Below are 27,176 nucleotides of genomic sequence, written 5' to 3'. Positions count from 1 at the left end.
TTTGCATAAAAATGCGTATTTTGGTGATGTGCTGTGCAAAGCAGTCTGCAAAAATGTGTACATCCAGAGAACTGGATTCTATAAAATACTGACGAACTTTCATGATCCTGATGATTTAAAAATGTGCAAAGGAAGAATGAGAAACTACCTTGTGAGACCATGCAGGAAAACCCATTAAGCTAGACTAATAATCACCTGGCACCACTGCTTTGAGACTGCTGAGCCAGGTAGAATTGGATAGTATATTAATCCAATAGGCAACCACAACTTGAGGAGTTTATATCTCTTTACAGCAGTTCATGTATGGAGGTGTTTGCTTTGGCTCTTGAAGATTACCACTCTAAAGACTATGAAAGCCTGTTTTATCCTGACACTTTTATTGTTTTATATTGGATTGTATTATTATGTGTGTGTGTGTGTGTGTGTGTGTGTGTGTGTGTGTGTGTGAGAGAGAGAGAGAGAGAGAGAGAGAGAGAGAGAGAGAGAGAGAGAGAGAGCTTCCCCAAAGGTGGGATGGAAGTTTGCTAAGTGAATAAAAACAAAACTTGTAAAAAGATGTTTGAACAGCAACCATGGTGAGATATAGGAAATCAACACTTGGACTCCAGGCAATTACAGGCCATCAATACTGCCAAACCTTTGAGAATTTAGCATCTGCATTGGGACCTGTGCCCCTCTGCCGAGCTAGAGAGACAAGCCAGAACTCAATGAGCGTAGCAGCAGGAATGCTAGCTCTGCTGCTGGATCAATGAACGAAGCCACCATGAAGAGTCACCCTCTCTAAAAGACTCCACTGCACAATATTAGCACAATCTCACACTCAAGCACAAAAGGACAGCATGGGATCGTCTCACTGAAAGTGGCAGGAGAATGAGCACAAACCAAAGCTTCTCTTAAATATCCTAACAATTTGTCTCTGATAAGCTTCCTTGTTCTTTGCCCCTCTCACCGTTTGTACATAAGGGTGGAAGCACAGGCAAGACTAGTTGGTACTCGTCAGTGTGGGCATAGTGGTTAGAGTGTCAGACTAAGGCCTGGAAGATGAGGGTTCAAATCCCTGCTCAGACATGATGTTCACTGGGTGGCCTTGGGCCAGTCACTGCCTCTCAGTTGAACAGTGGGGTTGTTGGGATAAAATGGTGATGGGGGAGAACCACATATGCTCCCCTTGAGCTCCTTGGAAGAAAAGGTGGGATATGAATGTAATAAAATAAAAATAAATTTTTACATTTTTACATTACAGGGGGTTGGACTAGATGAGCCTTTCTTTCAACGCTACACTTCTATGATTCTGTGACGTTCCAGAAATTGCAAGGACACCTCAAGCTTTCCTCCTGCTCCCTATTATTACTTGGATTTCTTACCTGCCCTTCGCTTTAAGGTCACAGGGTGGGTTACAGCAATGTCAAAATACAGTATTGACACCAGTTAAAACAATTTAAAATCCAATGAACAGTTTTGAGTCCTAAAAACATGCATGAAAGGTGTCAAAAGGCCAGGTTAAAGAGGTGCATCTTCAGGATGGAGCAACTGCTTTGCCTGTCATTCTTCGCAAACACATTGCTGACCACTTGCATGAAGCTCATGGATCAATGGTGGCCCATAGACCAGCTTAGGAAACACAGAGTTACAACCATGTGTTGCAATGTCCCTCGCTGCATTCCATTGCCCCACTCCTCTTATCATAAACTTGCCCCTCAAAAAGAAATAAAGCATTCAAGCCAATTGTATAAAGATAGACTTCTTCACCAGACACCTCACTGATGTCCTCAGGTACAGTGGTACCTCTACTTATGAATTTAATGCGTTCCAAACGCACATTTGTAAGGATAAAAAAATTGTAAGTCGAATCCCATAGGAATGCATTGGGAGAAAAAATTCATAAGTAGAAAAATCCTATCTAAACCACATCCAAGATGGCGGACGAAGCTCCATTCATAAGTAGAAACATTCGTAAGTAGAGTTATTTGTAAGTAGATGTACCACTGTATCAATATTTTTGCAAGGAATTGGGGGGTGTCACGGGGACTCCCTACAGGGAGCCTCCCCCCATCATCCTGACCAGCACTTCGCCCAGCGACAGCGCTAGCAGCAGGTCAGGGGGAAGCGGAATGGAGGAGGGCAAGGCATCAGAGACCCTGCACCACTCTGACCAACAAGTGGAGGAGGGACGGCTCTGGGAGACATCAGAGCCCAGGCACTGCCCCAGCCGGCCAGGGGAAGAAGGGGCACAGGTCCTTCCAGCGCCCACATTGAGGCGCGCGCCCAAACGCAGGGTGAAGGGGCGGCGTTTCGGGGTGCCCAGGTTATTATGCTGGCCCCGAAGCCGACGGGCGCCATTGCCAGGTTCTGAGAGTGACTAGGAGGTCATGTTTTCTGCTATCTCTGCACTGTAAATAGTGTGCACAATAAAACCTTTAAAGACACAACGGACTGGAGCGCCTTTACTCAGGAGTAGCAGCAACAACTCCCTGACAGGGGGGTTGTCTCGGATACTTCACAGTCCCATCTCAAGCTTTCACCCAGGGCCTCTGAGGCAGAAAACACCACATTCTCAGTGACCAGCAAACCTCAGTCACACATTACGCTTCTTTCCAAGAGTCTGTTCCTCAGTACATGCAGCACACATATAGGTTCCTCCCACCCACCCCCATCAATTCCGACACCATTATCCATTTTCCCAAGGACCCTACCGAGGCATGCAAGTTTCATAGCCACCTGCTGCTTTATTCATGAGAAAGAGATCTGTAAGGTACACGGCCGCTCATTGTTCAGCTAAGAGCTCCGTTCTTTGTGCACTTGAAATCTCTTTTGTGAGATTTTCAAAAAGAAAATTGACTTCCGGGCGCATTTAGATTTGATATAAGCAGCCATTTGTAATAATGAATTATAGAAGAACTCTGGAGGGGGGGGGGGAATCAGAAGAACTTGGTTAGTGATGGGTGTAGCACTGTTCAGAAAGTAAAGGGGGCAAAAGTCTCTTCTCTCCCCCCCTTCACACACACACACACACACACACATTCTGCAAGTATATAAAAAGACATGAGAGGCATGGCACTGCTTAACGTTTTGAGAAATGCAAGTTGGCAAGTTCTTGGTGAATTCTCTAGCAGACCAGGAAGAGAAGAGTTTGGATTTGATATCCTGCTTTATCACTACCTGAAGGAGTCTCAAAGCGGCTAAAATTCTCATTTCCCTTCCTCCCCCACAACAAACACTCTGTGAGGTGGGTGGGGCTGAGAGACTTCAAAGAAGTGTGAGTAGCCCAAGGTCACCCAGCAGCTGCATGTGGAGGAGCGGAGACGCGAACCCAGTTCCCCAGATTACGAGTCTACCACTCTTAACCACTACACCACACTGGCTCTCTCAGGGGCCAGGGGTTAGAACCCTGCATCTCTGGAACACATTACCACTTTGAGTCCGCCAGACCCCATCATTACAGAAAAGTCCTGTTAGCTTGGGCCCAGTTCTCCAATCTGTTGAGGTAGTTTTGAATTCCGATTCTGTTGTACATATATATAAAACAAACAAACAATAAAGCATTAAAAAGAAGAAGAATTCTGATTCTGTCTTCTGCGGCATTAGCGAACCCCTCCCAGTTTGGTGTCATCTGAAAATTGAATGAGCATCCCTTCAGTTTCTTCATCCAAGTAATTTATAAAGACCTTGAACAACAATGGGCCCAGGACAGAACCCTGTAGCACTCCATTGTCACTCCCCCCCCCAAAAAGAGAGAATTGCTGCAGCAGTTTTTACAGCCAGCACTACACCCTGGAACGTGGAATAATGCAACATGTCATAACCATTCCAGAATACAGTACACTTGAAGTCTAGGCAGCCCCCTGAGCAGCCACACTTATCTAATCAACCTATCTCAGGGAATACATAATACATTTTTCATTAAAAGTTATCAAGTTCTACACAAAATAGATTTTAAAAATACGTTTAAAAAGAAGAAGAGGCAGACAGGAGGGGAAATTACTTTATAAAAAGAGGGCCGGCCACATATTCTATCAAATTTGGTAAAGGGGTAGAACGAATTAATCTGCGGTGATTTATCAAAGGGAACTGCCCCCTCCTTTCAATTTGCATCTCTTTGGTTCTTAAAAGTTGTATTAAGCAAGAAAGGGGGGGGGGACACAACACCATGCCTGTCAATGGCATTGCATCTCTACTAAAGTTTCTAAAAGGTTTTCCATGAAGATATATATCATTGATTAGATTTAGGCCCTTAAATTTTAGGGGGAAAGGCAGAGCCCAGTGGAAGAGCATTTGCTTAGCATGCAGAAGACTCAGGTTCAATTTGCAGCATCTCCAGGTAGGGCTGGAAAAGTTTCCCTGTCTGAAACCCTGGAGAGTTTCTGCCAGACAGTGTAAACCAGACAGCCAATGTGAAGCCTTTCAGATGGTGTTAGACTCCAAGTCCCATCAGCCCCTGCCAGCATAGCCAATAGTTGGGCATTTCAGTACAACAATCTTCCTGCGGGCACCACTCTGGCTACTCCTGGTATAGGCAATACTGAGCGAGTATGGACTATTGGGCTTACTCAGCAGGAAGGCAGCTTCTTGTGCTCCTAGGAACATAGTTCAATTGGAAAGCATTTTTTGTGCTTTTGCAGGTCTCAGGATCAGCCTCCAGATTCTCTGCGTAGCACTGGGAGACTCTGAAGCACTACTGCCAATCAGTGTAGACCAGCTTTTGCCAACCTGGTGCCCTCCAGATAGTTTTGTACTACAACTCCCATCAGCCCCAGCTAGTGTGTGCTGGCTAAGGGAATTGTATTCCAAAACATCTAGAGGACCTCCAGGTTGGCAAAGGCAGGCATAGATGATACAGAGGTGGAATGGCCCAAAGGTCCAGCTCAATACAAGGCAGCTGCTAAGCTCTCCCTGCTGTATCAGGAGGTCGTATAAAAACATGCCCCTGTTACAACTAGTTGCTGATCAAGAACTTTGAGTGCACGCTGAAGTCCTCGTTGGCATTCCATCCTCCAGTAATGATATTCATGTGGCACAAACACCATGAGAGCAGATCAAATCCACTTTTTCCTGTCATGTGTGAAAATGCTCTCAGACTGCAGTCCCAACGTACTTAATTCCAATTTTTTTAAAAAATAAAATCAATGGGATTTAAGAGCATTTAACCGAACACCAGATTGCTGCCTAATTGATCAAGCCTTCATGCTGACAAAGTTCCACCTGCTGCAAGAGGGCACATCGTAATTGAAATTAGAGGTATTTTCTTCCAGTGCTTTGGATTTTTGGCTTATTACAGCTTCAGTGCCTAATCGTTTCTATCTGCTAAGCTCTGCACCTTACGCTCTCTCCCTTACATGCACACACACCTCTGAGTAAGAAAGTTAAAAGCAGAAGACGTTACTTTTTTCCTTTTAACCTCTCCTGAGGTGCTAGAAACTCTCCATCAAGTTGCTACTAGGCTAATGCACCCATCGTTTAGCCACCCGACAAGCCCTTTGACCCTGCTACAAACAGAATCTTTTGTAGCATGTGCAAAGCATGTGCAGCTCAGCATGTCCAGTGTGCCCCATCTAACCCAGAGGTTGTGTGGAAAGCACAGTTGAATTAACTATTATTCCAAGCACAATATAAAATCACCCCCTTGCCGAATTTGGGTCCCTGCTGCAGAATTAAATGGAAGCACTTTTGTCAGGAAAGGCAGAGTGTATCCAAACATGTGGGTTCAAAGGCAACCCCTTCCTCTTGGACAGACCTGCGAGTCCTAAGTCAAAGCCAACAACATACTACACATAATGGATGTTACAACTGGAATGTTGCTGCAGCAGAAGGAAGGAAGGGAGACAGCTGTGGACAAATTTGCTTCTCCCTTAACAAAGGAACACTGATGAAATGTTCTTGAGGATTAAAAAATAATAATAATCACAAACTGATGCTGAAATATGGAGAACTGAATTTAAGGACTTTAAAAATTAGAAATTGAGGTTGGCAGGTTCACTCACCCCTACTTGCAACCCAGCTGCAACTAGTGGAAGCCATGAAGTGTTCCATGAAGACCACTGGGTATCTCTGATCTATCAGGATTAATATTATTTTCCCACGCAGAGTTATTTTATGCATGTCTGGTAGAGTCCAAAACTGGCTCCATTGGGAGCATAGGAGGAGAAATTGGATGGCGATCCCAGAACTTCTTTATTTGGCAATGTCTTACGATAGCATATTTATAGACTTCTTTATTTCACCATATTTATATCCTTCTTTATTTCGCCAATCTCCCTCCCATCACTAAAACTAAAAAAACTAAAATAGCCATTGTTTATAACTTTCTATTTACAGAGGCTCTTTCAAGCATCTTATTGCTTGAAACAGTCCAGTGTGGGGCTTATAGCATCTTCTCCTTGAGGGAGAACAGGCTTGGAAGCAGCCTGGATTATTCTGCCTCCAAGTGAGAACTAATGCCCCTATTCCTCTGTTTGCCTTTGAGGCTGGCCACTGGCGTCTAAGGCATTTACATCCCTCCCATCCTTCAAAATCCTTTCCTCGGTCCACCTAAAAAATACAGGTACAATTCTATGCAAGTCTGCTCAGAAGTAATAGTCACACTGATTTCACTAGGGCCCACTCTCAACCAGGCTGTCTCTGGGATTTTCTTTTTAAATGAGGCTCCAGAAATTCCTCCAGTTTATTATAGTTTGCACCCTCCACTATAACACATTCTGTAATTTGTGAACGGAGTGGGAACTCCTACAACACACCTGTGCATTTTGTTTCTGTAAAAAAAAAAAACAACAAAAAAAGGATTCCAGGTAAGGCCTTCCACTGTGACTATAAACTGGGAAAAACAGGGCATCTGTTTGTAAATCCTCTTCATTATTAACCCCCCTGCAATACTAAAACAATACAATCCATCCACACATATGAGACTCCAAAGATGAACATAATCCAGACCACAGCTGTGCTACAATAAGAAAGCAGGAAATCACTTACATACATAGAGAGCAGAAACTTGAAGAAAGTGATCCAAAGCAGATTACAGATTGTCACACACACGCACAATTCATTTGATGGAGGAATGAATTATGTAGAAGGTTCCATAGAAAAAACAAGCATCCATTTTCGAGATAGGTACGTAATACCAACACCCGAGAGATAACAACACAGAGAGCCTGCTTTCTTTAAGTGTTTAGGATAAACTGGTTCTTCTCACTGAACTAGTTTGAAAAGATCAAAACTTTTTGTTGTTGGTATCCATCTGCCTCGAGAGACAATGGAGTGTTGAAGTCAAACTGCTGTGTTAATGGCACCAAAGTGACCTCTCCAGGGCACAAGCCTGGACAGTGTGTATGGAAGTCCTGGGCTGCCCAGATGACAAGACCCCATCCCCAGGCCTTGTAGATGTGGCCCAAAGCAGAACTTGGCTGCAGGAGTTGCCCAAAGGAAGCACACAATACGCTATCCAACTGACTTCGGGACTCTAAACTACACCTGAAAGTATTCCCCACAATTGCTCAGTAAACTAAAGCTTAATTAAGCTTATTTGGGGGTACAACTTAGTATGATTTCTACTTCCTTTTCACATTTATTCTCTCCCCCTACCCCCAGAGGTGGGGACTCTTTGCTTCCATTAAAAAGAGATAAAGGAAACTCAAGCGGCCTTCTATAATGAAAGTTAGAAAGCAAAACATGGAAGCAATGTTCTAAGGCATATTAGGTAGATACAGAAATGATTATGAACTAACTCCTTTTTAAAATAATTTTTCAAGTACTGGCACAAGCAGGGCTCATGACATTCAGTCATAACACACACCTACCCACCCTCTGGAATGCTACCCTGTTTCTCCGAAAATAAGACGTAGCCATAAAATAAGCCGTAGCAAGATTTTTAAGCATTCAAGGAATATAAGCCATACCCCAAAAATAAGATGTAGTGATAGGCGCAGCAGCAATGCCAGCTGCGGCAGCAGGAGGAGAAAAAATAAGACATCCCCTGAAAATAAGCCATAGTGTGTGTGTGTGTGTGTGTGTTTTGAGGAAAAAAATTTAAGACGGTGTCTTATTTTTGGAGAAACACTGTTATATGCTGAAGCCAAAGGGGAGGGGGGTGCTGTTGTCCTCAGAAATATCTGCCTGGCCACAATAGAGTGCTGGATGGCTGAGGAAAGTTTGTTGCTTTATGAGAATTTCTTTTTAATTAATGGGAAGATCACCCCTAAATAAATTTTCCCCAAAACAATTCTTCTCAAATTACCCCATAATCTACTCATATCTTCTTCTATTATTATTTATTATAATTACATTTCTCTCCCAACTTTCCATATAAATTAAATGGCACCTGTAATCCACTCCACCATGAACAGGAAAGGGGGGAGGGGGGAGGCAAAATTCTAAAGAACACTTTGCGGGGGGGGGCTGCTAAAAACACAGAAGCTGCTCCACATTGAGACACAAAGTGATTCCCAACTTTAAAAAACAACAACAATGCATTCTCCCTCAAATGCACATGACAAGAAACTATCACCACAGCTTACTCATTCCAAGTCTGTATAAAATAACTCACTAAAGAATCAGCGGGAGAAAAGGAGCGAATTCCGGCTGGAAGCAGACAGCATAGGGTAAACAGCCCACCTCCTCCACTTTTCACCCAGGCAGTTCATTCCCCTTTCCATCTTTACCCCAGGACTCACCATCACACCTATCCGAAAACATCCATACATTTCAAGCGAAATACTGGCAAAGCAATCCAAGCCTGCTTTGTACTTGGCCGTGGTGGTGCACTGGGAGGTGAATGTGCCCACACCAAGCCTTCCCAGGTAGGTTCCACCAACCTCCTGCCAGCCACCACCTGCAAAAAGTGGGGCCTGAAGCACTCCGCTTCTGGGGTGGGAGGGAGAGGGTTGGGCTGAGCTGGTCCGGGCTCTATTGGACCCCAAGTTGGCCCTGCTGCCAGCTGGTGAAGCAGTTTCAGGCTGGCACAGTTATCTATCTACCTAACTCCCATCACCTTCCATGACCACTCTTGGCCTACAGGAGCCAGTCTGGTCCAGTACTGGGGCCTTGCCCTGAAATGTCACTCCCCCCCCCCCCAAGGCTATAGGCCTGGGGCACAGAACTGCAGGCTAAATTAATAGGACAGCAACATTAATAGATACTTGTGGAATCCAAGAGATTCCTGAATGCTTTTCTAGCTAGTGCTCCTGTTGAGGCCCAACTCACACTACTGAATGGTGAGATGAACAGAGACGTTACTTCTCCTAAGTAGGGATAAACAAATCCGTCAATCTCTCAGGTGGTCTTTTCTTGAGTCTTAAATTCAGGTCTATACCATATCCACAGCTCTTTACAATCCTTTTGTTAAAAGAATCCTTATGGAAATGTGCCAGCGTTTTAAAGCTCATTTCTCCTAACGCACACATTTTTCTAATATGCACATTTCTGTGAGCGTTTTCCCCTAATGTAATGCGTTTGTGTCTATTAGCCTTACTAATATATGCATTTCTATGCACAGTTTACCTCAGCATATGCATTTTTGTACACTTCGCTGGAGAACTGCGCTAGCAAATTCAGATAAGCACAGATTTCAAAGGGTGGCTGTGCTTCAGTTCACATATCGTTTCAGAAAGTGCAAATCAGGTAGATTTGCCTTTAAAATGTGAACTGAAACAACTTTCTCCCCCACCCTTTCTCATCTTTTCCATTGCTGTGGAACCTGGGCAGCTTCATGGCTTTCTGCTGAGCTATGAGCAGGCCAGACAATGGCCGGAGTGAAAATGGGGAAAATCTTGCCGTGAATATGACCAAGCGCAGGTACAAGCAGATAATCATGCTTACCAGGAGGCACTGGCAGCAACAAAGGAAGCGGGCTTCAGCAAGCTTAAGTAGCCGCCCAGCTAACCTTTTAAGGGTTGTGAATAAAGCTAGTTGGTGCCAGTCCTTTGTCAGCAAAAGCCCAGGGAGTGCCAAAATGCTTTATTATGCCCAACGTGTTTTGGAATTAAGAAAGTCCTTCATTAGGGGCAACTTAGGTGGTCTTGCATTTATGGAAAAGACAAACTTCTGTAGCTTTCTGAACGCGTTTTCTGAGGCCAGGTGCAATAAATAGATTTGCAGGGAACTCAGAGGATACATGTTGGGGGTGGGGGCTGTAGGAACAAAACCACCAATCTGGGGGCAGGGCCAACAAGCTTGTAATCCATGAGGTGTGTGTCGGAGAACAAGTGAACAGGACTAGGGAGAAAGCCCCGTGCGTTTCCATGTGCCATAAAGAAATTCCAGTGAAAGCATGCAGGCAGCATGTTGCTATGAACCTGCCCCACTCCCTCACCCTGGACATGTCATGAGAACAAGGCTACACATTTCAACCTTATAGAATCATAGAATCATAGAGTTGGAAGAGACCACAAGGGCCATCCAGTCCAATCCCCTGCCGAGCAGGAAACACCATCAAAGCATTCTTGGCATATGCCTGTCAAGCCTCTGCTTAAAGACCTCCAAAGGAGGAGACTCCACCACACTCCTTGGTAGCAAATTCCACTGCCGAACAGCTCTTACTGTCAGGAAGTTCTTCCTAATGTTTAGATGGAATCTTCTTTCTTGTAGTTTGAATCCATTGCTCCGTGTCCGCTTTTCTGGAGCAACCTTCCATCCTGCAATTCTGCTTCTTGTTCACGTTCCACAGTGGACCAGTCAGAATCATTTAATCCAAGGCAGGCCTTATGAGGCCTTGGGGGCAGTGTGTGACACTTCAGTCCTGGCTTGGGGGGGGGGCAGCCCTTTCACTTCTATGCCCAGGTTGCAAACTGGAACTCATGTGCTTTGCCTGCACGGCAGTGGAGACCATTAAGCTGGCAACTCCCAGAAAGTGGGATGGAGAGATGAAACTGGGCCATAGCTGCCAAGTTATCCCTTTTTTTAAGGGATTTTCCCTCATGCTGAATAGGCTTCCTCGCGAGAAAAGGGAAAACTTGGCAGCTATGAACTGGGCTGGGCCAGGCATCGGGCAGCAGAAAAGTTGTCTGATCACTGACCCATGCCCTATGCCAAGCAAACCCTGTGCACATGTTGTATTCAATAAAGTTGTGGCCTGTTTTCCCCACAATTGGTCTGGCTGTCCTTTATCCTGCTCCTGGGGCTGAGGAGCACCTGCTCATGGCTCACAATGGAAGTAGACTTAATCAAGTCCATACTTTCTCCCAACCCTATCTTTGCAAACATTCCCTTATGCCTCAGTGTCTTTGCACTTGGAAAGCACAATTTCCAAGTTTAAACTACTACTCCAATGCCTTTTGAGAGGTATTAAAAAGGACTGAGGTTATTAGTGAGCCTGCCAAAACTCCCCCCACCCTTATGCACAAGTAAACTGGCAGTGAGTGAACAGAACCGTACCTACAGCAGGTGATGCCGCAACAAAATACTTTGAAAGGATTATGGAAGAATGTGATAACGAGCTTAAATCAATGGGAGATGAAAATGTAAGGAGGTTCCAACATAGTCTAAAAGTTGCATATAAGTGGTTGCCCTTAGGGTTCTTACAGCCTTTCAATCCTGCGCGCACCCCCTTCCAAATTTGCAAAGCTCGTGGCGCTGTGGTGTAAACCACTGAACCAAGGGCTTGCCGATCGGAAGGTCAGCAGTTTGAATCCCCATGATGGGGTGAGCTCCCGTTGCTTGGTCCCAGCTCCTGCCAACGTAGCAGTTCGAAAGCACACCAAAAAGTGCAAGTAGATAAATAGATACCGCTCCAGCAGGATGGTAAACCATAGCTGCCAAGTTATCCCTTTTTTAAAGGGATTTTCCATTATGCTGAATAGGCTTCCTCGCAAGAAAAGGGAAAACTTGGCAGCTATGTGGTAAACGGCGCTTCCGTGTGCTGCTCCGGTTTCGCCAAAGCGGCTTAGTCATGCTGGCCACATAACCCGGAAAAACTGTCTGTGGACAAACGTCAGCTCCCTTGGCCAGTAAAGTGAGATGAGTGCTGCAACCCCAGAGTCGTCTGCGACTGGACTTAACTGACTCAGGGGTCCGTTACCTTTTTATTCAATCAATCCTAAACCTTATGATTCTCTCACCAGCGTTCAAGCAAAGTAGCTGTATTTCAAAAAAAATAAATACCAGCTTGTGTGTGGATCATGCACCCAAGCAAACAGGAGTCAGTAGAAAATGAAAACATGCAGCACAGATGTTAGCACTTCAGAACTGATAGAAACATCTGTAGATTTAAGCAGCAAAACCATCCATTGCCCAATGGTACATGTCTTGGATAGGAACCACTTCATCTACATTGGGACAAGGACATTTGCACAAAGATGTTGAAAACTGGGCAGTTATAGAAAAAAGTAAGGCAATAGCAGGTGGAAAATCACAATTACAGAATCCCTGGAAGCGATCCCATACTTCTTCCTCCCTCATTCAAGTAAGTTATACAAAGCGGGGCAATGTAATATAGAGATTTGGGTGGAGGGGACAAATTTGGGCGTTTGCATTTTAATGAGAACCTACCCAATTCACACTTCCAAAACCAATATACGATAAAAATATAGTTATCCTTCAAAATTCACACTTCATCATATTTTATAATGCAATTCTCCATATACAAAAATACATATACGAGGGAAAGTGATCTTAAAAAGACATTGTAATGAAAATAACATACAAAAATGCATTTTCTCAGGGCAGTTTATATTAGGAGAAATGCACACTAAAATGCTGACTAATTTCTGTGTGGGTCCCCCCCCCAAAGCAAATTTCCTAGTTCAAACTACTTTACGAAATGAAAAAAACGTGGCGAACTGAATGAAATTAAAATTGACAGGTTCAATTCATCCCTATTATACCTTGAATTAATTTTCTGGATGAATTCCAGAGAAGTCTTGGGCAGGTTTGCCCATTGCACCGCATTCCTTGTGCAAGTGGAATACTTTTTTTATCAGTGGAAAGAGCAGATCAAAACAAAATATGAATTATTACAGAGCCAAAGTCATGACCCCAACTTAAGTGTGAGTTGAGTGAACCACATCCTGCCCTTATGAGAAAATTGGTGGGGGCAACAGATGGCTTATACTTAGAAAATAGTTCAACTGGTTGACTTGAAACTTGGCAGTGTGGCAGAGGAAGATTTGAGGGTGTTCTGTGCTGAATTTGAATAGAATCGATAATAAATTGCATGTTTTGAGTTAGTTACAAGTTTAGCAGAGGCAATATAGAAATTCACATGTGTGCTTGCATGAGACCCTGTTGCCTACTAACAGCCTGAGAGGGATCCCAGGCTCCTTGATGGACTGCATAGCATTTCAGTAGGAATAGTGCCAAGGTGGGGGATAAAGAAAGGAAAGTCTTCCTTTTATGAGGGGAAAGGGTAGAGGTGTTGAAGTAAATAAGAAAGAGAAATTCCCCTTATTTTCCAGAGCAAATTGGGGGGAGGCATGGAAGGAGATGTTCCACTGTGCCAGCGTAAGCCATTCTGCAAGTGAAATGGCTTTTATTTGATACAACCCAGTTTAAATAAGTACTAAGTACAGTGGTACCACCTATTGTACACGGTTCTCATTCTCCTTTTAGTCAATGCCTCTCAGCCTATTTTTAAAATACTGTACAGTATAGTGGGAACTTTCAGAAAATCTCGAAGATTACTATGGCTAAGTACTGTAAATGTTTTAGAGCAGATGTGGAGGACCTGAAGACTGCATTCCCTAGGTTAACCTTGCAGGTGAGGGGTGTCACATGACGGTGGAAGTGGGTGGAGTCAATGCTATAATAGGCAGGGCCAACACACACACACACACACACACACAGAGAGAGATTAAAAACTATGCAGTCAAAGTTTAGAATTACAACAATTTCATTCATGTTAAAAGAGCCAGCATAACAAAGGTTTCTCCTTTTTCTAGCCTGACATTTAGAAGTAGAGGAAGCAAAAGAGGCAGCAAAGCCTCACAACTGCTAGATAAGAGTTTTGTTAAATAAAACAGAGTCCTAATAAAACAAGAGATTTGTTGCCTTCACAAGAAAACCATTGTGTTGTTCCTCCGAGGGATGATGTCATCATGCAAAATAGGTTTCATTTCATTTCATTAGGACTGTTATTATTTGATAAATATATTTTTCAGCACCACTTTGAAGCTTCGCCTCTTTTTTTCATCCCTCAGTTTCATTCAGAGACTTGTTGGTAGTTACTAGAGGTCTTGGGTGAAAAGGGCAGGTGACTTGTTGAGGGGAGAAAGACAAATCCTTTCATGTTGCGTGTGCCCTTTCGTAAACTTGCAAGTTAAGTGCCACATCAATTGCTAGGCATGATTAAGTGTGCACATCTCTTCACATCTTGACAAGGCTAATCACTTTCATGAGTCCATTTCAGGAACCAAAAATATGCAAGGCAAATTAGCAGTGATTAAAAAAAAATGCATGCCAGCCTTTCATGGTTCCCAGGTGCGGGGGCCCAATTTGCTACAAGGCAATTTTCATTTCTTTCTTCCTAAAACCCCACATCTGCCAAGTAAGTTGGCATCTACCGAAGCTAGGATATAAATTTCCCATGAAGCAACTTCCTTCAGGATGAATTGAGTGAAGGCTGAGCGCATAATTGTAGACTTCGAGTTTCTTTTTAAAAAAAATTCTGGGAGAGATATTTTTATCTGTATCTACAGCTGAAAATGGCTAAGAAAAGATACTTTTTTTAAAAAAAAAAATCATATGTGAGCATATAATTACCAGAGCCTTGAACAATTTATTTATATAGATATCACATACAGAGAGCCAGTAGGGGGAAAAAGTTCTATTCTTATTAATATAATAAAAATGGGGGTGAGCTTAATGGGTTTTGACAGTAGATACTTGTGTGAACTCTATATATATTTTAGGCAGCAACTTTTGTTCCACAGAAGGGAGATGCTCACTTAGGCAGAAGGGATGCTCACAAGTTACTAAGCCAGTGCAATTCAGAGGATAGAAAATTGGGTTTGTTCTGACGGATCTAGGACCAAGCTCCCTATAACTGTATAGCCTTGGGAAATTACCTCACCCACAATTTCCTATAAATAAGATCTGACTAACAAATGATGAAGGGGTCGCTGGAAGAGTAAACACCCAAGGCTACAAAAACACAGCAATTTATTTGGGGGGGGGGGAGAGAAGGGAATGTACCAGTATTATGTGGCACTGAAAAATAAAACTGGTAAGGAAAGGAAATTCGAAGAAGCAACAAGAAAAGGATTGTGTGGCATGGGCAGTTGCTAACTTCACTCCTGCTGACATGCAGATTTGAAAACTAGCTCCCTCTGGCTCTAGGTTCAGGCCTACAACTGTGGAAGAGATCACAGGAGAGCCACTTTGTGTATCACTGCTATCTGAATTGCCCCAACAAAAAAAGTACAGGACGTGCCAATAACGTGAAGTAATATTGCCAGATATAACGCTGGCATTCAACATTACGGAAGACCTAAATTTAGCACCCTACCCATCTCTGATCCACACTTTCTAACTTTCTTTTTACCAGGCCTGAACAAGCACAAAGAGAAAGGCATCCTTTTTGTGTCTTTCTTTTGCAGCTATACAAAGCACACAGTCCTCCTTCTCTGGCTGGACAGAACATGTGATGTCCTCCATAACTGGGGGCTTAGAGGATGCACTCCTGTTGCAACATTAAGGAACCACCACTGTGGCTGCCAACCTAGCAGTTCGAAAGCACATCAAAGTGCAAGTAGATAAATAGGTACCGCTACAGCGGGAAGGTAAACTGCGTTTCCGTGTGCTGCTCTGGGTCGCCACAAGTGGCTTTGTCATGCTGGCCACATGACCTGGAAGCTGTACGCCGGCTCCCTTGGCCAATAACGCACGAGAGCGTTTTAGAGAAGCCTAAAGTACGTAGGAGGACACAGGTGGCGATGTGGTCTAAACCACAGAGCCTAGGGCTGGTGGCCATCACTATGGCTTGTGAGAGTTTCCGTTCCACAGTTTAACTATGTTCTTATCCTTTCAGTGCTGGTAAACACCAGGCAAGCTCCCCAAGTGAGAGAGGGTTCCAGGCTGGTCTGGCCTGATTATGGGCAGCTTGGGAGGGGTGGTGACAAAAGAGAGCGCTAAAGTATTGGGCCCTGCACCCCCTAATTAATCCGCTGTCCTCAGGTGTGGTGGAAGATGCTATCCCAAGTGTTGAAGTAAAAGTCAACTCTCATCAATTTGTGTACGTGGAACGGAATGATGGCGCTGCCATCTTGCCCTTTGCTTCATGCAAACAAGCATGTCTCAGGCCACCACTGCACCACAGCCGAGGAGCCCTCCTTGGGTGCCACCCACCTCCCTTAAGATGTTATACTACTGACAGGGACTGTTGGAGACGAGCATCAGCAGATGACCACAGCGGACAGGCAGGTCAATGTAGGAGCAAACTTTCCTTCAGTGGTCCCCCCTTTTGTAAAAGATCAAGATGGGGTGGAAAAGTTAAACACATTTAGAAAATGGAAGATGTGACTGAACCAATCTTGGTGTTTTGGTTTTTGGACCAAAAAGAGAAATTTGGAGTCTTGCAAAGATCCATGTATATAAACCCTGAAGACGGCCTTGCAGAAATGACATCACAGCTTTGGTTCATAATATCCTCCTAATATTATCTCCATTTCACCAACAGTGTTTTTATACTCTTATGTCACCGCTCTCTCAGCTGGTGAGTTGTGGCCTGATCCAACATGGGTTGCAACAGGAGCACCACCACCATTCAAGTATATGGGAAAATATTAAGGAATGGATCCCTGAATGCATGTTGGGGTTAAACATGGGTCCTGGGTCTGGAAAGGTTGAAGATACCTGCTATAGGCTTTGTAGAGAACAGTTTGCTTTTGCGCTTGACAATCAAGCTCACAATTCTCAGTAGTATCATTAAGATTAGTGCCTGCAGGAGCAAAAAAGTATTCATGACTTTTTCCAGTATAGATATCATCAGAGTGACAAGATAAAACCCAGTCCTTCCCATTTTGTTAAATATCAAAACAGGCAAATTTAGGAATGGCTTATCATCCCTGAAATTGCACTGCCTACAAAATGTTAAGTTTGAGAGAAGTCAAGAAGTGCATTTTCCTCTGCTGAAAGGTGGCGGAGGGAGGGGGGAAAGGAACAGAAATTGGACTGTGTTGTTATTACTGAACTGCTCGCCCTGACAAGACAAGAGTTCCATTAGCCATGCTAAGTACTGCCAATAGGGCTAATGGTTATGGCCTTTGTACAAAGATCAGATGTTTGCTAAGTCAAACAGCACATAAGAGTTTGAAAGCAGTCTAAATGGAAAAAGCCCTTGAATACTCTTTAGGGGAGAGCATACATATGGCTTGTCAGAACCAGGTAATATTTTCAGTACTTCCAATTCTCCTAATAAAATAACCCTAAGCAATTTTGTGGAAATTTATAAGAGCGTTGAAATAAAAAACAATGTTAACCTTATCCTCACCTACATTAATTTTATCCTTAAAAAAAAACAACCCACAGAGTATATAGTACTATTCACTTGCTGCAGGATGGGAGCAGAGGTTGGGAAATAGCAGCTTGCCGAAAGCATTTTTGAGAGTTTGAACCAGTGACTTCCTGGTTCAGTCATAAGAGCCGTGCCAGATCAGACCAAAGGCTTAGATAGCCAAGCATTCTTTTTCCCCAACCAGATGCCTCTGGGAAGCTCACAAGGAGGCCATGAGCACAACTGCATTCTCCCTCCGCCACTGTTATATCCATGGCCCTGTACACTACCATTTGACCTCCAATGTTACTTTCAGACCTTGTGGTAAGCAAATCCTATATAGAGGATTAGGAATGTTCTGCCTTTGTTATAAAAAATAATTTTAAAAAATCCTTCCAGTAGCACCTTAGATACCAACTAAGTTTGTCATTGGTATGAGCTTTTGTGTGCATGCACACTTCTTCAGATACATGCATGCACACGAAAGCTCATACCAATGACAAAATTAGTTGGTCTCTAAGGTGCTACTGGAAGGAATTTTTGTTGTTTGTTTTGACTATGTCAGACCAACATGGCTACCTACCTGTAACTGCCTTTGTTATGTTTGCAATACACACTATGTTTATCTTATTTCTTTAGAGAAAATAAAAATAAACCACTTTATCACCAAATCTACACAAATGTACACCGCAGGGTAGAGCTTGGTACTGTTCCAGACTATGGGATATAAAATGGTTACATGCACACATATGTGGTCGGGTACGGGTGCAAGGGGCAATCAGGTCAAGACATTGGTCCATTAGGTACAGAGAGCCTTATTTAAGACAGGTGGCACCTAATGCATTAATGCAAGATGGGGGAAGAAGATCAGAAGGCAAAAGGAAAGCACCAAGAGGTGCTTAAATATGAGTTGGGGGAGGATTTGTCAATTGGAAATACTGAGGTCTCACTGATGGTTTCTTTTCAAGGAATCTATAAAATCCAGTGGAATCTGCAACATGCCCTGCTATTCCAGGAAGCTATGAAACAAGCCGATGATGCCTAGAGTGCCAATGGCATTAGACTTACTAAGATGATGAACGGAGAATGAAGGGACATTCTGTGGAGCACACAACTGTGCTTATCATGAGGCGGTGGGGATGGAGGCAACAAAGAATCTCTTCAAGTTTGTACCAGTTATCTGGAATTCTCTTATCCAGTTATCTGGAATTATCTGGAGACTCTTGAGAGTCCCATGGACTGCAAGAAGATCAAACCTATCCATTCTTAAGGAAATCAGCCCTGAGTGCTCCCTGGAAGGACAGATTGTGAAGCTGAGGCTCCAATACTTTGGCCACCTCATGAGAAGAGAAGAATCCTTGGAAAAGACCCTGATGTTGGGAAAGATTGAGGGCACTAGGAGAAGGGGACGACAGAGGACGAGATGGTTGGACAGTGTTCTCGAAGCTACCAACATGAGTTTGACCAAACTGGGAGGCAGTGGAAGACGGGAGTGCCTAGCGTGCTCTGGTCCATGGGGTCACGAAGAGTCGGACACGACTAAACAACAACAACATCTGGAATTCTCTTTCATCCCTGCAGCCACAGATGACACCACATCTTCCCATTCCACTGCTGCTGCTACGTTATGGGAAGCAGCCGCCCGACCTGGACCCACCTCACTTCTCACCTCCCTTATCATGCCAAATTGGGCAATGGTATCTTCAGAGGCATCCATGTCAGCACAGGCCAGAATGCCTAAAGGCGGCAGCAATTTATACCTGTAGTACATAATCCTACACTGCCCAATAGGGAACGCCCCATCCTCAGACTTAAAAGATGGGTGGGTCATGCCCAGAGGCATTTCCACATAGGGATCAGCACCTGCAGTGTCCAGGGCACAATCATGGGGTACCAACTTAGTTCAATACAGTATGTGATGATTGCGTGGAAGGAGGGAGTTTTGTGTGTGTGGTAACAGGACTTAGTAGCAGTCAATGGAATAGGAGGAAATACAAATTTGTCTTTCACCTGTCACCATGATTTCTGTTGCTATTCCACTGTTTATCTTGCACAAATTCAAAAAATGGTTCACAAATCCAAATGCAATCTCTATGTGATTATTTATAAATATTTATAAACTACTTGCATTATAACATATCGGAGCAGTGTACAGAAAAGGAAAAATAAGCATTAAATATACCCCCAAAGTGATGAATTTAAAATAAGAGTACAAAACTAGAAGATGATCAGTGGATGATATTTAAGAATTTAATTCAAAAAATAGCTTGGGTTAATTATTTTTAAAAGTTATGCATGTACATGATATATCTAAATATAAAAGATTTTAATGTAACTATACTTTAATAAGGAACAAAACAGGCAACATAAAATAGGTTGTACTAGAATTCACAAAAAGTGGGAGTGGGGGATAAAGAACTTATGGTCCAGTAATGGGGAAATTGGTAGAAGGTTGTCATATTGGTCCTGGGAATTACAAAAGGCAGTGGAATCTTTACTGAGCTGAAAGCTCCCACATACTGTATATAAATATTTGCCTATAACATACATGTGCCTACAGTGAATGTCTAAATTTTAGTGTTATTATTAACATTTAAATATCTACAATTCCAGATCAGTTTTGCAAATGTCTAAAAACTGAGATGCACCTTGGTGAATGTTGAACAGAAATATGCTCCATCGACATTCACTGGTATACGACCAAAATGTGAAGAAACTAAGTTGTAAGCCATTTTAGAAGTATTTATATGGCAGGGCGGCCTATTAATTCTTCAAAAATACCTATTTTCACATATGCATGGCAAGGCATCTGGGATTATAAGCATTCACATGTGAATGTTGATACAGTTGAAGAGAAGTAAGCGTAAAAATAACTTAACTTTCCATTTTGTCCATGGAGTTTTCTTGGCAGGGATACTGGAGTGGCTTGCCAGTTCCTTCTCCAGGTGGATCACGTTTAGTCAAAACTCTCCACTATGACCTGTCCATCTTGGGTGGCCCTGCATGGCATAGCTCATAGCTTCTCTGAGTTATTCAAGCCCCTTCGCCATGACAAGGCATTGATCCATGAAGGGGAAGAAAACTCCATGGACAAAATGGAAAGTTAAGCAAGAATTGATGCTTTTGAATTATGGTGCTGGAGGAGACTCTTGAGAGTCCCATGGACTGCAAGAAGATCAAACCTATCCATTCTTAAGGAAATCAGCCCTGAGTGCTCACTGGAAGGACAGATCGTGAAGCTGAGGCTCCAATATTTTGGCCACCTCATGAGAAGAGAAGAATTCTTGGAAAAGACCCTGATGTTGGGAAAGATTGAGGGCACTAGGAGAAGGGGACGACAGAGGATGAGATGGTTGGACAGTGTTCTCGAAGCTACCAACATGAGTTTGACCAAACTGCGGGAGGCAGTGCAAGACAGGAGTGCCTGGCGTGCTCTGGTCCATGGGGTCACAAAGAGTTGGACACGACTAAACAACAACAACAACAACTTTCCATTTTGCCTGAAGTGGAGTTTATGCAGCTTTAAACTTTCACATACCAATGCAGAAGTGGATGGACTTTTTAAAAGGTCTGTCAGTAACAGGGACAAGTCTACAGTATCAGCTTTTGCCAAACTATCCTGGGTTTTCAGTGTCCTCTCCTAGTCAAAGGGTGAAGTTCTCTTATGAAACTAAGTAGCTGGCCTAAAGCATGGTTAATTGCTGTAAATAATACACGAACAGACAAAACTAGGTTAATATATCCTAATTGCATCTTTTTATCTTATAAAACAGGGTTAAGAGGGCAGTTGTGGAAGAAGCCAACACAGGATTATTAGTTTGCCTTTCCTTGTTCATTTATTCAATCAGATCAGAGAGGCAGGTCAAGAAGAAGTTACCTTAAAAATGGGAAGCGTAATGCTGGTGGTCAGCAAAAGAGGTTTAAAGACTGTCTCAAGGCAAATCTTTAAAAATGTACTGTAGTATAAACACTGACAACTGGGAAACACTGGCCTGCGAGCGCTCCAGTTAGAGAACAGCCTTTACCAAAGGTGTCATGGGCTTTGAAGAAACTCAATCTCAGGACACAAGGGAGAAACGTGCTAAGAGGAAGGCACGCTTGGCAAATCCACACCGTGATCAACTCCTGCCTGGAAACCAATGTCCCCACTGTGGAAGGACGTGTGGATCTAGAATTGGCCTCCACAGTCACTTACGGACCCATTGTTAAAATCATGCTTATGGAAGACAATCTTACTCGGCTACGAGTGATCGCCAAAGAAGAAGACCCTTTAAAGATTAGCAAAGAGTCTGGTGGCACCTTAGCACTAAAGTTTAATGTGGCATAAGCTGTCATTGGATCGAGTTCACTTCATCAGATGAATGAAGTGTTATCCTCAGTTGGGGGATGTGCACACATGCACACACTTACTTGGGTTGGTTACAAGTATGTGACTGAACCCACATGTGTGTCCAAGCAAACACATGGATTCATTTTCTGATGCTTTGTTACAACAAACTAACATGCATACTCTTCCTTGGGATAGTCCATTTTCTCAAAGTGCTGAACTTTTCTTTTTTTTACAAGGAAACCACCTAGGTCCGAAGAAGACAACCTTCCTGCTGCAGCTGGAAAACCCAAGGGTGACAGTAGAACTCAGTGAGCATAATTAAGCATGAATCACATTTTATCACCGCCAGCTCTCTCTAACAATAGGTTGTTGTAAAATCTATTCAGCTTGCAAAGCCACAGCGGAATGAATACTCATTAGCCCTCTTCTCTGAGATGAAAAGAGACAGAGAGAGAAATAAGTGTGGTCATTTTCTGCAAAAGTAAACTATCGTAAAGCGCAGTTCCTGAGGGCCACTCCGCAGCTTATGGCTTCAGTGTGAACACGCGGTAAAATAGATGCACTCAGCCAATTTCAAACGTGGTGGTGTACATTGGGTCTACCTGTGTACACACACTTAATCTGCAATGTGCGGAACAGCCCTCCATCATAAGGCAATTTTCTAGTGAATTAGAATCATTAGTGTGTTATATTATTACACTAGACTGACTGCTTGATCTTAGGAAGATCACTGCACAGAGTTAGCAGGCTGCCTATTTTTAGCATGCTCCTTTACTACTCACAAAAGCTGCTCCTTAGGCTTTTCTATGCAAGCTCAGCTTTATAGTAAAAGGGAAAATACAAAATTACACAGAGCTACACACAAATCCCCCATGGGGTGGGGTGGAGGGAGACATGAAAGCTACCAAAAGACTTTTAAAAGACGTGTTCAGTATAGCAGCCCACAGTTTCCAAGGTGACAAAGTCAAATTAATTACATGCAAGTGAACACATAAACACAGCTGCTTAAAACAAAAGCATGGAAAGCACAACGAAAGAGCAAAACAGATTTCGAGAGACTTTTAGTAAAGGTGGGCATCACGTTTGTAAAAAAATATAATGAAATGAAATAAAGTTCAAAGGATTTCGAGTTTCTTTCACAAAGAAGAAAGATCAGATCAAATGAAAAGAAATGGAAGGTAATATTTTAAGACTCACTCACCGAAGTCTGACTGCAAATCCTTTTTCAGCCCGCAAAGCATGTCTGCTATTTATCTATCAAAGCATTCAGCTAAATTGCAAGAAGAGGCACTCCTCTCTCTCCGCCTTGGACGGCACTGGAATCACATTACAGCAGCCTCGCTCTCTCCCACAAGAGAGTATGGCTCTACTGCACTCCTCCACTTAAACGGAACAAATTCCTATTGAGCCTACCAGATTGACACCCAACAAATGGTACACTCCATTGAAATCAAATTTAAAAGCGATGTCAGTCGGGATCTCTAGATTTGGAATGCAGATAAATTATTATTATTAAAAAGGTGGTCAGATCTTGATATGTTCCCTTAAGAAAATCCAGCAACAGATCTGTCCAACTGGCTTGCCACGAGGCAGAACAGGGCAAGAGTTTCTAAACGCAGGCATTAATAAAGAAATTCTGGTTGAAGGTGAAGCAGCATGGACAAAACTGAACACTGGCTCCCCAGCTTCTGCAGAGAAGGCAAAGCAGGCGCTTCACTCCCATCTGCATTCCAACTTAGCGCACGCTGGGGGAGAGAGCAGCCATCAGCCCACATGGGTGGTGCGCTCTCGTCTTTCAGGCAGTCTTTTGTTGCTCTCACCCAGGAAAAAAAAAATCCATAACAGTCCTCAGAAGGCTGGATTTAAACCTCTTCGTGTTTCTAAGCCAAAATGCTTTTCCTCCTTTTGCTCAATCCAGCGGCACAAGTGCAAGTTGGAAGGCAGCAGCGATGACTTAAAGGTAAAAGAGAAGGAGAAAAATATTCCAAGTTGCAGGCAGCAACATTGTCAGAGTGAGAGTGAAGACTGCAAGTGCTGCAGTACTGCTCCACGCCACTCTTTGCTCGCTCGCTCTCTTTCGCTCTCTCTCCACCCGCTTTGTCAACCGACAACTGCACGGCCTCCAGCACCTTTCAAGGCAATGTCAAGCTGCTGCCAAAGCATTATGCTCCCTTCTCTAAACACAGAGCCAGGGCACAGGAGCATGAAGCAGCAGTTCTGTCGCCTGATAACTCAATTTAACCCTTCTTTGCAGGGCAAACTGGCCAGCCGTGTGCAGATTCGCATTGCCTGCTTTGCAGACTTCGGATGGTAGGCAGCTAAGTTTTACTCAGAGTAAATCCTCTTATATCAATGCACCTAATGTAGTTATGCTCATTAATTTCAATGGGCCTACTCCAAGTAAAGGAAGGGACGCGGGTGGGCCTGTGGGTTAAACCACAGAGCCTAGGGCTTGCCGATCAGAAGGTTGGCAGTTCGAATCCCTGCGACGGGGTGAGCTCCCGTTCAGGGCCGGCTCTAGGTAAGGTCCCAGTGGTGCGGCACGACAAAGCCGCGTGGAATGCCATGAGGGCGGGGGCGCTGGAGTGATCTCCGCGCCTCAGCGCCAGGGCGCCCGACCTGCTCCAGACTGCCCTGCTCCCGCTGCTTGGTCCCTGCCAACCTAGCAGTTCGAAAGCACGTCAAAGTAGATAAATAGGTACCGCCCTGACGGGAAGGTAAACGGCATTTCCATGCGCTGCTCTGGTTTCGCCAGAAGTGGCTTAGTCACGCTGGCCACATGACCTGGAAGCTGTATGCCGGCTCCCTCGGCCAGTAAAGCGAGATGAGCGCCTCAACCCCAAAGTCATCCACGACTGGACCTAATGGTCAGGGGTCCCTTTACCTTTTTACTCTGAGTAAAACATAGTTGAATACCACCCTGCAGTCTCCCCCCCCCTTCCATTAATTATAATAAACACCAAAAAGCTGAATATGGACTCTAATATGAAGGAGGGAAAAGGAGCAGAAACAATTGCACCTTGCTGGACAACAGAGATTGCAGTGGTGAACCTGGGGGAAGTAGCAGTATTTCTCCCTAGAAGTACCCACTGGCACAGGAAGAGGTTTGGACGGTGGTCACTCAAGCTGAGGCTACTAATCCATTTTAGTCTTAAGAGTTGGGACTACAAGGGCATGCAGGGATCTTTTACCTAACGTAGGGCTTGAACCCACAAACGTGAGATTAAGAGTCTCAAGCTCTGCTGACTGAGCTACATATATTCAATGTACTGGTTCAATGTGCTGGACAGTTCTGCAGCACTCCACCTGCATATGCCCATAGTCTATGGCTTTGCAATCTTCATGGAGAAAACGTTGCACTGGGTTGCTGCACTGGTTTCAGTACTAAAATGTCATGGACATGCAAAGAAGAAGAAAAGAGGAACTTTATTCCTGACTGCTTGCCACAACCTCATAGGAATACAGAGGCACTGGCTTCTCCAGAAGATGTGGGGGGGCTGACGCACCATTGCAAGAGCCAGCAGATGGAGCCAAATGCCTTCTGAAAATTGAGGGTGCCCAATTTGGCCCCAATACATTCATGGGGCCAAAACTACCTTGGCCCCTAGGAGTCGGCGCCCATGTAGAAATATATTTAGCTGCCTTATACTGAGGCACATCATTGGTCCATCTATCTCAGTATTGTTTACACTGACCCACAGCAGCTCTCCAGGATTTCAGACAGGAATCTCTCCCAGTCCGAACTGGGGAGGTCAGGGATTGAACCTGGGTTTCTTTTTTCATGCAAAGCAGATGCTCTTATCATTCAGCAATGATCCTTCTACAGAATGACCAAAAGTGTTATTAGCCCAACAACTGTATTTGGAAATCTGGCACCTGGATAGCTCAGTTGGTTAGAGTGTAGAGTGTAGAGTTGGTTAGATAACACCAAGGGTGCAGATTCGATCCCCATATGGGATTGCAGGGGGATGGACTAGATCAGGCATCCCCAAACTGTGGCCCTCCAGATGTTTTGGCCTACAACTCCCATGATCCCTAGCTAACAGGACCAGTGGTCGGGGAAGATGGGAATTGTAGTCCAAAACAGCTGGAGGGCCGAAGTTTGGGGATGCCTGGACTAGATGATCATTCGGACCCTTTCCAACTCTACAGTTCTATGATCCTATGATCTCTTACTTCCCACCTTTCCAGCAATACTACAACTGTGGTGTCAACACTTTATCCTCAAACTTGCTGCCCAGTTTAAGGAAAGCAAACTTTGAGGTTGCTACACATACAAAAATGATCACATTTGGGCTGACATGAAGACAGCAGTAGCAAGGCAGATTATGGAGAAGTGTTGATACAGTATTGCAAAAGGAAGGCACAGATCCAAGACAAGCCCACAAGGCCACCCTGCATGAACCTATCTTTCCACACTTCATAACATATTGGCCATGATCTGACCAAAGTTAACACTTTTTATGTCATATTGATTTTTTGAGAGAGCCAAGCATATACTTAAAATCTCTCACTGAAACCAGAGGGGCATAAAATTGCTCAACTTTGGCTTGCTTCTGTCTATAATACAGTGGTGCCTCGCTTAACGAATGCCCTGCTTAACGAAAGGATTTTTCGAGCGGAGGTTGCCTCGCTAGACGAATTCGTTTTATGAAAAATTTGTCTAGCGAATCGCGGTTTCCCATAGGAATGCATTGAAATTCAATTAATGCGTTCCTATGGGCAAAAAAAAAATTCAATGCATTCCTATGGGATTCGCTAGACAAATTTTTCGTTATAAGAAAAGACCCATGGAACGAATTAAATTCGTCTAGCGAGGCACCACTGTAAATGACTGGACATTGTGCTACCCAACTACCCCTTTTGTCTCCCTTTAGGATAGGCTTGAGGGGAAGAGGTTCAAGAAGGCACATTCCAGCCAGTTCTTTATTTAAAGATCAGGGAGCCAGGGATCACCCAGCCCAAAATTCTTGACACTCACTGTCCTTGTATTCATCCCCAAGCATTTCCCATTCATGATGTGCTTCAGAACAGCAAGCCTGAGCTTTTAATAACACTGAATTCTCATGACACTACACCAATATTCCCAAACTCAGGCTAATGAATCCAAAGACCCTGAAAATGGGATGATGAAGATGCTTGATTGCATAACTGGAAAAGTTTCCCCTTTGAAAGTTAGAATGAGTAGAACAGTGGAAATGTTGTATTATGTATTTAAATAAATAACTAAAGCTAGTGATATTCTACAAGACAATGGCCACAAATGTAGGTGCAAATTTTTGTCTTCATTAGACATGGGAAGTCTCTTTCTTTAACGAAATGGAGAAATGGAAGAACTATGTTGAATACTGTGTCCAGTTCTGGGCACCACAATTTAAAAAGGATATTGACAAGCTGGAACATGTGCAGGGGAGGGCAGTCAAGATGATAAACCTA

General features: G+C 43.8%; 1 protein-coding gene across 7 annotated transcripts in view; it reads right to left on the bottom strand.

Annotated features, from left to right (window-relative positions):
* The window catches only part of GRIP2 (glutamate receptor interacting protein 2), a 380,534-nt gene that overhangs the window by 92,322 nt on the left and 261,036 nt on the right, over positions 1-27,176 (bottom strand). The window contains exon 1 of one of the 7 annotated variants that reach the window (XM_035106516.2): positions 22,942-24,239. The exons of the other annotated variants lie outside the window; for them this stretch is intronic. Coding sequence (XP_034962407.1) covers positions 22,942-22,981 — 40 coding nt within the window. The 5' untranslated portion in view covers positions 22,982-24,239. Of the gene's footprint in view, positions 1-22,941; positions 24,240-27,176 lie in introns of those variants that run through there. 7 annotated transcript variants of the gene reach the window in all.

The sequence above is a fragment of the Zootoca vivipara genome, chromosome 2 (genome assembly GCF_963506605.1).
Source record: "Zootoca vivipara chromosome 2, rZooViv1.1, whole genome shotgun sequence".
NCBI lineage: Eukaryota > Metazoa > Chordata > Lepidosauria > Squamata > Lacertidae > Zootoca > Zootoca vivipara.
The sequence above is the reverse complement of the archived record's forward strand: the minus strand, read 5'-3'. Positions and strand labels throughout refer to the sequence as shown.